Raw genomic sequence first — 14,451 nt, forward strand, 5'->3', positions numbered from 1 at the left:
GAAAATAAGGGTCCCTTTCTTTTGGGATCAGAATGATTTTTACTTTTTTTTTTCAAACCTTGAGATCATCATAGCCAGATAGTGATTGGGTTGTCACTAAATTTTCTGCCACTTGGGAGGTTGGGACCAACCTGGAATGTGCGTGTTCTGGGGAGACCACATGTGGTAGCATTAACTGACTCAGAAATGTCTCCAGTTCAAGATTCAACATTTAGCGATAGTTTATTTTATTGTATTTGGGTATCACACAGTGTACAAAGTAAATGTGTGTCTCTAGTTCCATGTTTGATATAGCTCCACTGCCAGCAGCTACAGAAAAAAAAAGCAATGTACATATACTAGAAGGAAGTGAAATATATCCTTACTCCCTCCTAGTAAGGATGGGCTACATTGTTGCATTCTCAAATATGTGGTCTCATCAGGTGCTTCTATGGACTCCTTTTGGGGAAGAATATAGATAGTTTCCTCTAAGACCCAAATCTCCAGTGTGGGCAGCAGTGTGAGAAAGGGGGAAAGGAATGTCAAGCTGTTGCTGTAGCTAGGGAGTGGCTAGCAACAGTAATAGCTTATACATTTATTGTGCTTTGCAATTTCAAAGCACTTAAAATGCATTTGGTTATTTTGGATTTTATTATAAAGGTAGATGCCTTTTTAAAATGTTTAAGAAGTTGTTAAATTCGCTGAAAAAATCTAGCTCTTGCTTGAAATTCAGTTGTGATAGAAATTCGGAGCAGCTAAAATAGTAACTGATGCTAATGGTACAAAGTTAATATTTCGATTAAACCTCAGTTAGCTAGAAAACTTTGGTAAAGTTATTATTTAAACTTGTTGGAAACTTTCAAATATGTATCTGCCAGTTCTCTGTTTTCTAAAATAAAACAATGTTTAGTAGGTGATTCAATATATTGGATTGTCTCAACATCATGTTGAACACCAATTTTCACTACACACAGCTCTAGATATAGAATTGTAACTGTAACAGTTTAAAAACTGTTTATACCTCAGATTATTTTATGTTCATGTAATTATGTCTTCTGAAATTATTATGTAGCCAATTTTCCAATTAGTGAAATATTTCCACTAGTTGGAGTTGTGTTACCATGGTATTTTGAGGACTATAAACAAAAATGATTACTATTTTTGCCTTCTTGTCTCCCCCTCCCTCTGACTCGCCTATGTTTCTTCCTCCCTTTCTTTCTTCCTTCATTTTTTTGTACCTGTGTATGTGATGGATATGTTAGCCTCAGAACTTGAGAGTCAGTATGGGGAAGAAAAGGTGTGTGATAATTAAAATCCTGATATTGAACGTCTGAAAGTAGCTGGTAGAAAATGAAGTATCCTCTGAATAGAGTTGTTTTGGTAGTTCCAACAGTGAAGAAGATCTGTTGATGGTTGATGTTTCTTCCTGGATCATTCAATTCTGAACAAAGACTCAGGGGAAAGATGACAGTGCTGGTAAATACCCTGCTTATACCAGAAAATAACTAAATTGAGGGCTACTCCATGGTCATAAAGGACTATAGCAGTCGTGGGCTTCCCAAGGAGCCAGACTTGCTGTTCTCTTTCTGAACTTTGGTCCTTTTCTGATAGCACATATTTCCCATTTCTCCTTTTTATTCCTCTTGCCTACCAGTGTACTTGCCTCCCCGAATCCACTACCCCCAAATCCCACATCCAGCCAGCCCATAGGCTTCCTATAGTGCTCTCTCTCTGTCTCTATCAGTCTCTCTCTCTCTCACACACACCCCACATTCAGTCACATTTCGAGTTCAGATTCACAGTTAAGTCTTATCCTAGGTTGAGGCCTCTACAGCTTGACTTATCAGGCTTCTTCATGGGGAATAATTGTTTTAGATCATGTGAAATACTTCACTATTGAATGTCATGGGCAATCTTGGAACTAATAATAAGTATGACTTTAGAGGTTATGATGAAGAGAAGGAAAGTGGGTTTTAGAGTCAGCTGGAGCTGAGCTGACTTCCAAACTCACATGTTGCTAGTTGTGTGACTTTGGACACTTCTCTGTACCTCAGTTTCCTCTTTTGTAAAACAAGGACATCAATGACTCTCTCACAGGGCTTTTGGGATAATTACATAATATAATACAGTCAAAAGTAAGTGGCTAGTATAAAGGAGGTACAGCCAGTTGTTTTGTTTTGCCTTTCTTTTTCTAGGAACATTTGAGATAAAATTACAGTAACCTACTGTGTTAGTAAGATGAATTGATACTGCTTAAATTTGGAAAAATCTTAATTGATTTGACCACCTTCCTTGCTTAATCTTACTTTTTCAGCAGAGGATGAATTCCAGACAAATTATCTTTGCATTACAAGAAGTTACACCCTGTTTGTAACAGATCAACCACAGAGGCTTTTTCCCCATAATTTTCCCAGAAATAGTTGCAGTCGTATTGAGAAAGAATCTAGTTAGTTCCTCCGCTATGAAAATACATCCATGGAAAAGACATACTGTCTTTATTTATGCCCATTTATAAAATATGTACTTTTAAGAAAAAGTAGTTTCTTAGCTTTAAGAAGACTCAAGACAAAATTATATTTTAGTTCCTAGTTAATATTCATTTCATTTCCATGATTCTCACATATATACTTATTCCTTGAAATTATTATGCATGTACATTTTTATGGACATTATCACATAACATGAATCAAGAAATAAAATTTATTTATATGTCTGACTTGTGGAATTAGTCATAACTTTTAATTGACATTTATATACAAAATATTCATTATTATATTGAGTCAAGAACCTTTTAATTCTCATAACAACCTTGCAAAAGAGATGTTGCCATTTCCACTTTGCAGATGTGGGATGGAGGCTCTGCGAGATCACACAATTTGCCCAAGGTCACACAAGCTGCAACCAGTTAGAAGCAGAATTGAGACATTAACACAAGCTGTCTAACTCTAGCACCAGTGCACTTTCTCTTTTCTTTACTGTCTCCCTTTGTGAGGATGAGTCTCTATTCTTGTTATTAGTGGTATTTATGTATTCTTTTTCTTCCCAGTGTTATTTATTTCAATATTTTAATAACCACTAATGTGAACAGCTTTTAATTCAGTAACATTAGAGAATCAGAGTTAAATCTATCTCCTCTAGGAGTCCATACATTTTCGCTTTTGAGAAAAGCAGGGTTGGGATAACTTCCAAAGGACACTGTCACTAATGAGGACTCAGGGACATCACCCTTAAGTAAACAAACTGTGAAATGTTCCCTTGTCTGGAACTACAGTGATCATCTCCAGTTCCCCTCTTTCTTGCTGCACGTGAGAAATGGAGACCCAGGGGAGCTAAGTGACTCACTAATGGTTACACAGCTGGTACTAGAACCTAACTCTGAGGATACAGAAGAAGCCTTCCCTTCATTATGAAGCAGAATTTGGAGGACAGGGCAGGAGCTTGGATCAGACATGAACAGATTTATGTTGCTGCACTCTCTCGATTCTTCAAATCAAGAATTTACCGACCATCTTTCACCAGCAACAGTTTACCCCATTACAGAGACAGAATCAGAGTAAAAAGTCAGCACCTTCTGTGACAAGTGTAGGAACTTTACCAGACATTGAAAAAGAGTTTTTGCTCAAATTTGAGAAGGCTGCTGGTTTGATTACTATATGATTTTATTGTCTTAAGGATCTGTTACTGGTGGGTGCAGAATTGCAGTTAAAATTAATGTTTTTTTAATTTATATTTCATATTTTTTGTAATAATTCTACCTTTATGTAAGTTTTGCATCAAGGATTTAGATGCTTTGCCATTGTCGGAAGGACCAGAGGGTAATAACTTTGAGTCAAATACATGGGAAGACCTGATGGCCATTTGCCACCATTGTTGTGTCCTGGTTTACTTAAGCCTTTTCCCAGCATTGCCTGTGCAGGTGTAAACCTTCCCAGTAAGTGCTTTTTGAATAAATGAAGACATGAGAAACAAAGAAACATGTGCAAAAATAATATGGCTACTTATACTTGACTGGGTAACACTCACAAGGAATATGATATATGAAATCACCCGAAAGGTCTCAAAGCTGGTGATATACTTCTACCTAACATCATTCTGTAGGATAAGGTTTGTTTCTACTTGGTAATATATGTTCTAGCTGAAAATGGAATTAGAATTAGTTTATGCATTGGGAGTAGATCTAGTGAGTTGAACACTTATCTCATAGGGACAAGGAAAGAAACACCAGAATAAGAAACAGGAATAAATCATTTAAAATGTTTATATCTTGGAAGAGGAAGAGAGAAGTGGAAAATCAATTAAGCCAAGCAGACTACAGGAACTGTACAGTTGGTGAGGGAAGGGTGCCCAGAGATAGACAGCTAGAAGCCAGAGTCATTGGAAATACTTCAGAAAGCAGTGATCTTGAGAGGACTAGGAATCATGATGGACAGAGCAGCCGTGGATCCTTCCATGACAACAGGAAGATTAAGGTGGGCCATGAGATTCTGTGCTGCACACTCAGAGGTACCTCCTCCTGCATGGGGTGGGCTGTGTCCTCTGTGAAACACTGGGGAGGCCTTAAGCTAGGGTGGCTTCAGTCCCCTAAAGAGATCCACACACTGAGAAAATACAGAGAAGAAAAGACCGAATGTTGAAGATGCAGGAGGATCTGACATACAAGAAATGACCCCCGTTTCTAAGCAATGAAGGAGGAGAAGTGTAATCAGTTAGGGAGGCTTATGTGTCTATAATTAGAATGTTGATTAAAATAAGAACATGGAATAAATATCTCCTAATACCCTATTAGTAAATCTCCATTGGCTCAGGTAAAGGTGAATTCTAAAAGCAAATATTACTGAGAAATGTAATATTCTGTATTACATAAGACACAGGTTCTCTGAGTTAGCAGAATTCTCTTTCTTAATTCATGAGTCTCTAAGAGTAAGAAATTCCCAATAAAACAGACAATAAAACAAAGTGAACAAAAACTTTAAAAACTATTAACAAATATATTTATTGTGGTGGCTTTCTCCCCTACTAGATATACCTTGTTAGAAAGTAGTATCCCTTTTAGTTCCAGGTGCATCATTAAGCAGGTAATAAAATTGTTTTTCCCTCATTGAGAAAGAAAACACATGACTTTGCAAACATGTTATATTCTCCTTGCTCTATTTTTTGTTTTCTATAAAATCAGAATTTTCTTCTAATAAGTATGATTTTGTTTGGGGAAGTAAGTTACAGGCACATGTTTACAGATTGATATTATATAATCCAAGGGGTAATAGAGGCTGAACCACATAGTGCTAACATAGATTAGAGACCTGTTCCAGGTGACCACAACCCTTCACAGTTTTCTAACGCACAAAAGTAGCCTCCAGCTCTAGGATTTCTTCCACATTTTGTCTTTCTGCAATCCCATATGGTATATTCAACTCTGATATGCACTCTTGTGTTTCTCACAAAAATACAGGATGAGTGTGATGGAACTAATCTTAAAACAGTTTTTTTTCTGTGATGATAAATCCTATAATTCCAAATGCCAGGCCCTAATTCTGAGCACTCTCTAGATCTCCTGGTCAAAACAACACTGTCCTTTGACGGATGTTTTTCTTCCCTGATCTCCTGTTTGTTTTGAAGGAATACTGTATCTTTGAATTTGCAGAATTATCTTTTGCTTCTTAAAACAACAGCTTGAAAACACATTTTTATAAGGAAAAGATGTTTCTTCTCCAGATGTCATCATTATGTTGTTACCTGTTATAACCTATTGATAATACGTACAAAAATTTCTTGTCTTTTAAAAATGCGGAGAAGCACATAAGACAACCATCTGAAAGTATCCCTTCTTTGAACTTTTGACTCTTGGTTGTTAACTACGCTTGTATGAAGAATATAGCAACTACTGGGAATGTTGTTTAGACAGAGCAATAACTGACACGTCCATTTGTGGTCCTAATGGCTAGAGCACCTGTCCTGGGCATCTGGTTGAGATAGCAGCATCATGAGTCTACAATAATGTCATGGGACCCTCTAGTGTACAGTGCTGACTGATACCGATTTCTGTTGTTTATCTTGAACTTTTCGCTTCTTCTGCTGCTGTTTGTTTTCTCGTTGCTCTGGAGTTTCTTTGCTGGATTCCAGATCTTTGCTGTCAGGTATTGCTTCTTTACTTTCTCCTTTATTAACTTTTTTTCTTTTCCGCTCCCTTCCTTTTTTTCCTGAAATGAAAGGATAAAATCTTTTAAAAATTACCTTCAATTATGTTTTATTTGGTTATTCTAAGTTTTAAAAAATGACTTAAATTTCTCTTATATATCATAGTTATAGATGGTAAAATCTATTTAAATAATTCATTCAACTATTATTAAGTCCGTGGTATATTCCAAACAATGTAAATGTGAAACACAGAAATGATATAATAAAGCAACTAACATATGACAGTTTGAAATCCAAATAGTTCGGTTCTTAGAAGTTTGAAACTTATTTTACATGATAGTTATTTATGCATGTTTCATGGAAAGTTTTAGGTAGATTTCTTGCTGTTGAAAACATTTATTAAAATGCATATTTTGGCCGGGCATGGTGGTTCATGCCTGTAATCCCAGCTCTTTGGAAGGCTGAAGTGGGGGGGTTGCTTGACCCCAAAAGTTCAAGACCAGCGGGGGTAACATAGTGAGACTGCCTCTACCAAAAATAAAAAAAAAATCAACGGGGCGTGGTGGTGCATGCCTGTGTCCCGGCCACACAGAAGGCTGAGGTAGGTGGGAAGATCGCTTGAGCCTGGTAAATCAAGGCTGCAGTGAGCCCTGATAGCACCACTGCACTCCAGCCTGAGCAAAAGAGGGAGATTCTATCTGCCCCCAAAAAAGGGAGCAGGGGAGATATCTGGCTCCTATTTTTAAGGCACCATTTTGTATTCAATTTTTTCCAAGTAGCAGTTACATAGTTAGAATTCATCAAGATATTTGCCTTAGCTAAGAGAAGAGAACTGATTTACATAATAAATGCAGAAATAATAATTAAAGATGAATAACAAGATAATTGTATTTTAACACAAATACTTCTATGCTGAAATTAGTTTGCATTGTAATTTCTCTACATGCAGGGTGGTGACTATAACTGATCAGAAACCCTCTGGTATAAGCTACCAGGGCAGGAACTTTGAGTCTCTATCCAAAAAATAAGTAGATATTTATCACATGTATACTGGATTTCACATGTATGCAGGCCCCTGACCTGGAGCTGAGTTTGGAGCATAGATTTAACTCAGACTCACATTATGAGAGGAGGAATTTTTAAAAGTGGAATCAACATGACTTTAAAGGTTTGGATGTGAGAAGGTAAATTGTAGTCAACAGGGAGCCACTTGAAACTGAATTTTATTTTGTCGGTATTGGAGAACTGCTGAGAGTTTTAGAAGAAGAGAATAATTTGATTCAAATGGATAAAACTGGCACCAAATTGGATGAATTATTTTTAGTTATTTCTAAATAGTGAATTAACTAGATATTTTATTATCAGGTACACATTTTATATATGCAGTCGACACTGTCTGAGGGCGTGGCTTTAGGAACATCCATTAACACATATATCCCAATGAGAGATTACTTAGATTCAAATCAATATTATAATAAACAAAAACTAGGAACCAACTATTCCCTGAGGTATGACAAATTTTGAATGTGTATTCCACATACTGGGCCATTTAAACTTTGAAATTAGGCTGTCTAAATTAAGTCCCTTTTGACAAAAATATTTTGGAGGAATTGTTTGCATGGGAGAACCAAAATATTTTCATGTCCTGAAGTAGGCTGCAAATATTGAATTCAGTGGTTTGGCTTTCCTTTTCTTGAGCTCTGGTTACAGAATCCTAGGGAGTGGTATTATTAATACTGCATAGGTATGCTACGCCAATACAGTCTCCTTGGATTAATGATTTTATGCCACATCTAGCTTTGTCATGAGACTGTATTTTTAAAAATCTTCCAGTTACTTTATAAAAGCTTTACTTGTTGGGCTCAGCACAACATACCTTCAAATTCTGGAATCGAAAGGGACAATTAACAAAACTCAGAATTCAGCCAAGGGTGAAGCAAATTGTTTGGGATGTACAGAGAGGAACAAACAATATTGTAGTCAATTATTATGCCTAAGCTGAACTACTTACATACTGATTACTTGATTCCATTCTTCTTTTCACTTAAAATAATTTTGCTGGGTTGATAAGATTTCTACAGAAGGAATCAGGGCCTTCTTTCCATGCTGGATTTAATGAGTACACATTTGATGTGCTGACTCGAATATAATCATATAATAATAATAATAATCAAACAAGAAAACTGAATAGTAAGTTTACCTTTCTGAGTATGTAGCATAATTTAAATTTTATAAGACTGAAAAACTGAAGGAGAAAAATACAAGTTTTCATGCTATGCGTTTAGTTTTCAGAAGGAGATGGCTGCAAAGGCTGGATTACATAATATTTCCATATTGAGGAGCATTTTGGAGGTGTTTGAGTTCAACTGTAAAAAATTGTCAGCGAAAATCATTCCAAAGTTCCATAAAAACTACTGACCCCGAGCAAAATGTTATTTTTATGGAGATCATCCAGAAGTTCAGTGTTTGACATTGTTCTCTTGATGACGATCCAACATCTTACAGCTGTGATCCCAATCATAATGTTTTGGACACATAAGAAATGTATTGTTTCTTCCTTGCTCACAGATTGATTTATATGTTTTTTAGCCACTTATGACAACATACTCAACTGGCAATGCATTTCTGCTTATTAGCAAACTGATATGATTATTTCTTAAGACAGGCCTAAACATTTTTGGGAGTAGATTGAAACTCAGTATTATAACTTTATATCCAAGGAATAACTAGTCTGGGCATTGAGTGAAAGGGAAGGCTCTAGTAAAGTAACAGGACATTAACACATTGTACATTATTGCTGCTCAACAGAGGGCTATTGCACAATAGAAAAATGAGGTTATTATTTTTTTTACAGGCCATGTGTTAGTGGTTGGAAATGCTAACTACCCTTTGCATAAATATATTTTCCTCTTGTCTAAGAAATAAAATAGAAATACAGAAGAGTGGCTGTAGTCCATTAAAAAATCACGTGTAATTTGGGATAACTTTGTAAGGTTCATTAAAGGGGACTTCCTTTTTTATTCTGGTGACTTTTCATTGATGTGGTTAATATTTTTTCAACCTTTTTTTTGGCAAGTTTGCAAACTAAGCATTCCAGTTATGACAATCTGACGTGTGTGTGTGTATCTATATATATAATATACATGTGTGCTTTGCCATTCATTGAATATTCATGTATGTGTGCATGTGCACATGCACATATGTGCCTGAACTGGGTTTTAGAACATTCCCATGATTAAAACAATGTTCATCTCCCCTTCATGTTCTAGCTATGAGGAGGGTGTTTGGGTAGAAAACATCAAAGAGAATTTGCTATTATCAATCAAGCACAATCTGAGCCCTTGCAGGAAAGCACTATGGTGTAACATTTAAGAACACCGTCCTTGTCGGGCGTGGTGGCTCACGCCTGTAATCCCAGCACTTTGGGAGGCTGAGGCAGGTGGATCACGAGGCCAAGAGATCGAGACCATCCTGGCCAACATGGTGAAACCCCGTCTTTACTAAAAATACAAAAATTAGCTGGGCATGGTGGGGCACACCTGTAGTCCCAGCTGCTTGGGAGTCTGAGGAGAATCGCTTGAACATGGGAGGCAGAGGTTGTAGTGAGCTGAGATCCCACCACTGCATTCCAGCCTGGCGACAGAGCAAAATGCCTCAAAAAAAAAACCAAAAAACAAACAAACAAACAAACAAAAAACCCCAAATACAAAACACCACCACGCTTAGGGTCAGAAAAACACTGTGTTCAAATTTTATGTCTGCCACCAGCTAGTTGTGTGACCTTTGGCAAGTTGTTGATATTTCTCAGGATTAACTCTCTGATATATTTAAAATATGAATAATCCTTACTTCTTGCTAAACTTTATAAGGATTAAATGAGATGTTTGCAGAACACTTAGCATGGTGCCTGGTGTATGTTACTCATGGGACAAATGAAAGCTAATAGTATTAACCCCTTGCCCAAACATGAAAAATGCCCCTACTCCATGCCAAAGGTGTGTGATAAAACTGGGGATACAAGTGAGATACAGAGACTGCCAATAATTATAGTTACATGCTAATACTAAAATAAAGAGAGACATGTACAAGGTCCTGTTGGGTACACTGGGAGAGCATTGAACTCCATGAAGAGAGACTGAAAATGATTTCAGAGACTAAAAATGATTCCCCTGATGTAATGATGTTTGAGGTGAGCCTGAAAGAATGACTGACAGTTTGCTAGGCTGATAAGGGAAGAAGGACCTGACAGGCAGTGAACAATATGTTCACTGTCTGAAGGCATGCAAGGACATGGTGAATCTGGGGCATTGAAAGTCGACTTCCTTGGTTTGATCAGAGTCTATATATAGACTATTACCAAGAGAAGCTGGAACGATATACGGGATTCAATTGCCATGTTGGGAATTTGTCCTGAAGACCAGTGTACTGAAAACTAACGAAGGGCAAGTATCGGATTCGGATAGCAGGCCAGAGTTTGGATGTTTCTGTGATGAGTTTAGAAAAGGCCAATAGGATATTCTGACATGTGACCTTATTTCCTATTTCAGAAAATTGCTGTAAGTAATAAGACGACATAGAGGGAATATAGTCAGTGTTTCGTACTATTTTTGAGTCTTAAGTTTTGAAAGAGTAGCTGAAATCTCCATGTAGACCAAAAAGCCATATTTATTTAAGATTTTGTTGCATACTAGTATCACCTAATTGAATACATAATTGATATTTTTAAGATTCTGAAATTATTTTCTGTTAGTATAAATACATACAGTCTTTACATAAGCATTTCTATGGCCTTCTACAGACAAAGTTCCCAAAAAGTTTTTTTAAAAATTCAGATTCCTAGATCCCACCCCTGGAGATTATGATTCAGTGGTTCTTATAAGGAGCCCAAGAACCTGTAGTCAATAACAAGTTGACCCCCCCCCACCCAGTTACTTTTGATGTGCAACCACATTTAAGAGCCAAGGCTGTAGAGCAATAAAAGACCAAATTTCTTTAAATACAGACTCCCAAAATTTACTTCAAATTGCATCGTTGCTCATTTTTTTCTTTTCTTTTTCCTGATGAATATCAAGTATGTTTTTGACTTACTGTAGCTACTAATTTTAAGGCAAGTTTTCTTATTAGATACATTTGGAATGGGTACCCAGATATAAATTAAATTAGTTGCAGGCTGTCTTTTTAAAACCTATTCAAGTACATATATGAACTAGAAAATATAAACATGTAAAAAATGACAAAGACAAAAATGATCCTGAATTATTCTTCCTAACTTGTATATATTTATATTCCAAGTGAAAATGCAAACCATAGAACATGTTTAATTTCCTTTAAACATAATGAGATTATGAATAAAAGTGTTGCTCTCCCTAGAATCAGAACTGTAACTCATTTATTGAGAACCGCCTAAATTATGAATATTGACTATTTTCTTGATGTTTGGATAAAATCTGCCCATAGGTCTTCCTAAGAGCTGTTTCTTTGTGAATTTCTTGCAAAATGTCACTAAGGGGAGCCATTGAGCTGTAAGTAGTTCTCTTCCCAAGACAAACTAGGTTATAATTTTTACCCAAATGCTAAAAATGTATTTCACAGTATAGACTGAGGACTAAATATCACGAATTTTATGGCTCAAACCAACTAAGTATTATGTTTTTCTTTTCATTTTATTTGGTGTGGAATGAAACTGGAAGCCCATGGCGTTACACCTTTTAAAAAGCACACATGGTGTGAATAGGGGGCTGATCTTACCATTTTTGAATCTAGAGTTGGACCTGATTTTTATGTATAGAGAATGAAAATTCCAGCTTTTTTTCTTTTCTTTTTTTTTTTGAGATGGAGTTTTTGCCCAGGCTGGACTGCAATGGTGCAGTCCTGGCTCACTGCAACCTCTACCTCCTAGGTTCAAGTGATTCTCCTGCCTCAGCCTCCCAAGTAGCTGGGATTACAGGCATGTGCCACTATGCCTGGTTAATTTTGTATTTTTAGTACAGATGGGGTTTGGTTTCACCATGTTGGTCAGGCTGGTCTTGAACTCCTGACCTCAGGTGATCCACTGGCCTCTGCCTCCCGAAGGGCTGGGAGTACAGGCGTGAGCCACTGCGGCCAGCCTGTTGTTTTAAGTTAAGATATCACTGGGAAAATCTGCATGGAAGAGAGATTGCTATATTGTATGACTTTTTTCTTTTTTGCGAGCAATTATAATGTATTGGGTAGATACATACTTAGGACCACTATTATTACCAAGTAAATTGAGAAATGCATCAAAACCTTTTGTCTTTTGTTTGTTTTAATAAAATAGAAAACTTATTCTTCTTGCTATAAATTTAACCTAGGAATTTACAACAAACACAGTTAAGTATATCAAAGAATGAATTTCTTTTGCTTTTTGATAAATAGGCAGACATTTAATTGTTCCAAATTGAAATTTAAAGCTACCTGATTTACCTGTGCTGTAGGTTACACATGAATTCTATTGCCTTTCTATTTAAATTTCAAGATGCTTCTGATTAATTATTCAAAGAAAAATAATTTAATACATCATTACATACTCTACTAAATGCTATTAATTTGGGATATTACCTTGAGCCCATTTTTGCAAAGATAGCTCTGATCATTAAAATATATTGAGATTGAAATAACATTTTATCATCAATTTCAAAGGACCAATTTAAGAGATGCAATCTGTTTGTATCATGATGTTCTGGGAGTTCGGAAACAAGAATGTAATGATTGGAAGGCATCAATTATAAACTTTAGGAGGCGAAAGCAGATAAACCCAAGCTTCCTAACATGGCCCTCAGGGTCCTTGTCCACTGTGATATGACCCCTGCTTACTTATCTACTTTGCTGGCCTCATACTTGTCTTTTTAGTTTCCCCTGCACTTGTCCCACCATAGTGTTTACTGATCCCATATATTGGATACACTTATCTAGAATGTGCTTTCTAGATCCCTTGCCCTAACTCAGACTTACTGTTGAATTCTCTGGCCCTTTAGGTTAACCTTCCTTACTCTCCTAACCTCTTCCTAGGCTAGGTTATTTACATTTCTCCTCTCTGTGTTCTCAGCTCCCAATTATGACCCTGCTGCAATAATCAAGGTGAAGATGACCTGGAAGTTTGTTTTTAAAAATAGTACGAATAATTATAACTAAAATTCAACACACACTTCTATTAGGTTGGTGTAAAATAATTGCGGTTTGTGCTATTACTTTTAATATGTACCCGATAAACTTCTAAGTAACAGTACTGTACCTAGAAGCTCTATTCAACCCGTGTTCTACAGATGAGGACAACGAAGGTTCTTAACCATGGCACCCCTCTACCTCCATATTATTTCTCAATAGAGCACAATGTGACATGCCATCCTTGTTTGTTTCACTTTAGCTACTGAGGCAAGGAAAGAGCCTAGCTGCGGACTAACTTTTTAAAACAGAGGAATTTTATAAAAATCAAGATTTGGAATGTAATTTCTTAATCTCTTGAAATTTGAATTTGCTGGGTAACAAAAAGCTGCTTATCAGAAATTAACTCAGAACTTCACAGCATTTGGAATAAATTGAGTCAGCATCATTCAGCACCATTTCATTTTCTATTCTCTCTCTTTTTATTTTTGCTACAAGCCTATATTTTAGTATTTCTACTCCCCCAACATATAGAGGTATGAGACATATATGTAACTTGAAAATTATATATTATTTATATCTAATTTAGAAATAATTTTCCATTAGACTACTACCATTACATTTTTGAAATTCTAATAATCACATATTTTCATAGTTTGTTATACTTAATACTGAAAAAGAGAAAGAATATATAGCTTTAAAAATTTTAAATTCTACTGAGGTTTGAATGCAGTCCTATTATAAATCATTTCACCTTAAAGCAGACATCATAAATATCAATAACCACAATTTTTTAGAATATGTATTTTCATTGTCTGCTTTAAGCATAATAAACTCTCTTTTGCCAAATTAAATACCTTCCTTACAAATGGACCATTGCCAATAGGCCTTTACAGATTTTTTCTCCATTGTTTAAATAATTTTGTTATCCACTAAAGATTCAGAATCTGAAATTTTGAATTTTGGCTCAATGTCCTCACAGAAGTTTCCATGACCCTTTCATTCAAGCTAACTCCATTCCACCTCATTGCATCTGCTTCCCTGAACCCCAGCCTGGAATTCTTGCTTCCATTGAAAAGGGCCATTAGGGGGCCGGGCGCGGTGGCTGACGCCTGTAATTCCAACACTTCGAGAGACCGCGGCGGGTGGATCACGAGGTCAAGAGATCGAGAGCATTCTGGCCAACATGGTGAAACCATCTCTACTAAAAATACA

At 36.4% G+C, this 14,451-nt stretch overlaps 1 protein-coding gene across 1 annotated transcript in view; it reads right to left on the bottom strand.

Moving 5' to 3' along the window:
• Positions 1 to 4,947: 4,947 nt before the first annotated feature.
• RSPO3 (R-spondin 3) overlaps positions 4,948 to 14,451 on the bottom strand; it is an 84,361-nt gene continuing 74,857 nt past the window's right edge. The window contains exon 5 of the mRNA XM_017533329.1: positions 4,948 to 6,176. Within this exon, the coding sequence (XP_017388818.1) occupies positions 5,989 to 6,176 (188 nt within the window). The 3' untranslated portion in view covers positions 4,948 to 5,988. The remainder of the gene's footprint in view (positions 6,177 to 14,451) is intronic.

This window comes from Cebus imitator, unplaced genomic scaffold (genome assembly GCF_001604975.1).
Source record: "Cebus imitator isolate Cc_AM_T3 unplaced genomic scaffold, Cebus_imitator-1.0 Scaffold81, whole genome shotgun sequence".
NCBI lineage: Eukaryota > Metazoa > Chordata > Mammalia > Primates > Cebidae > Cebus > Cebus imitator.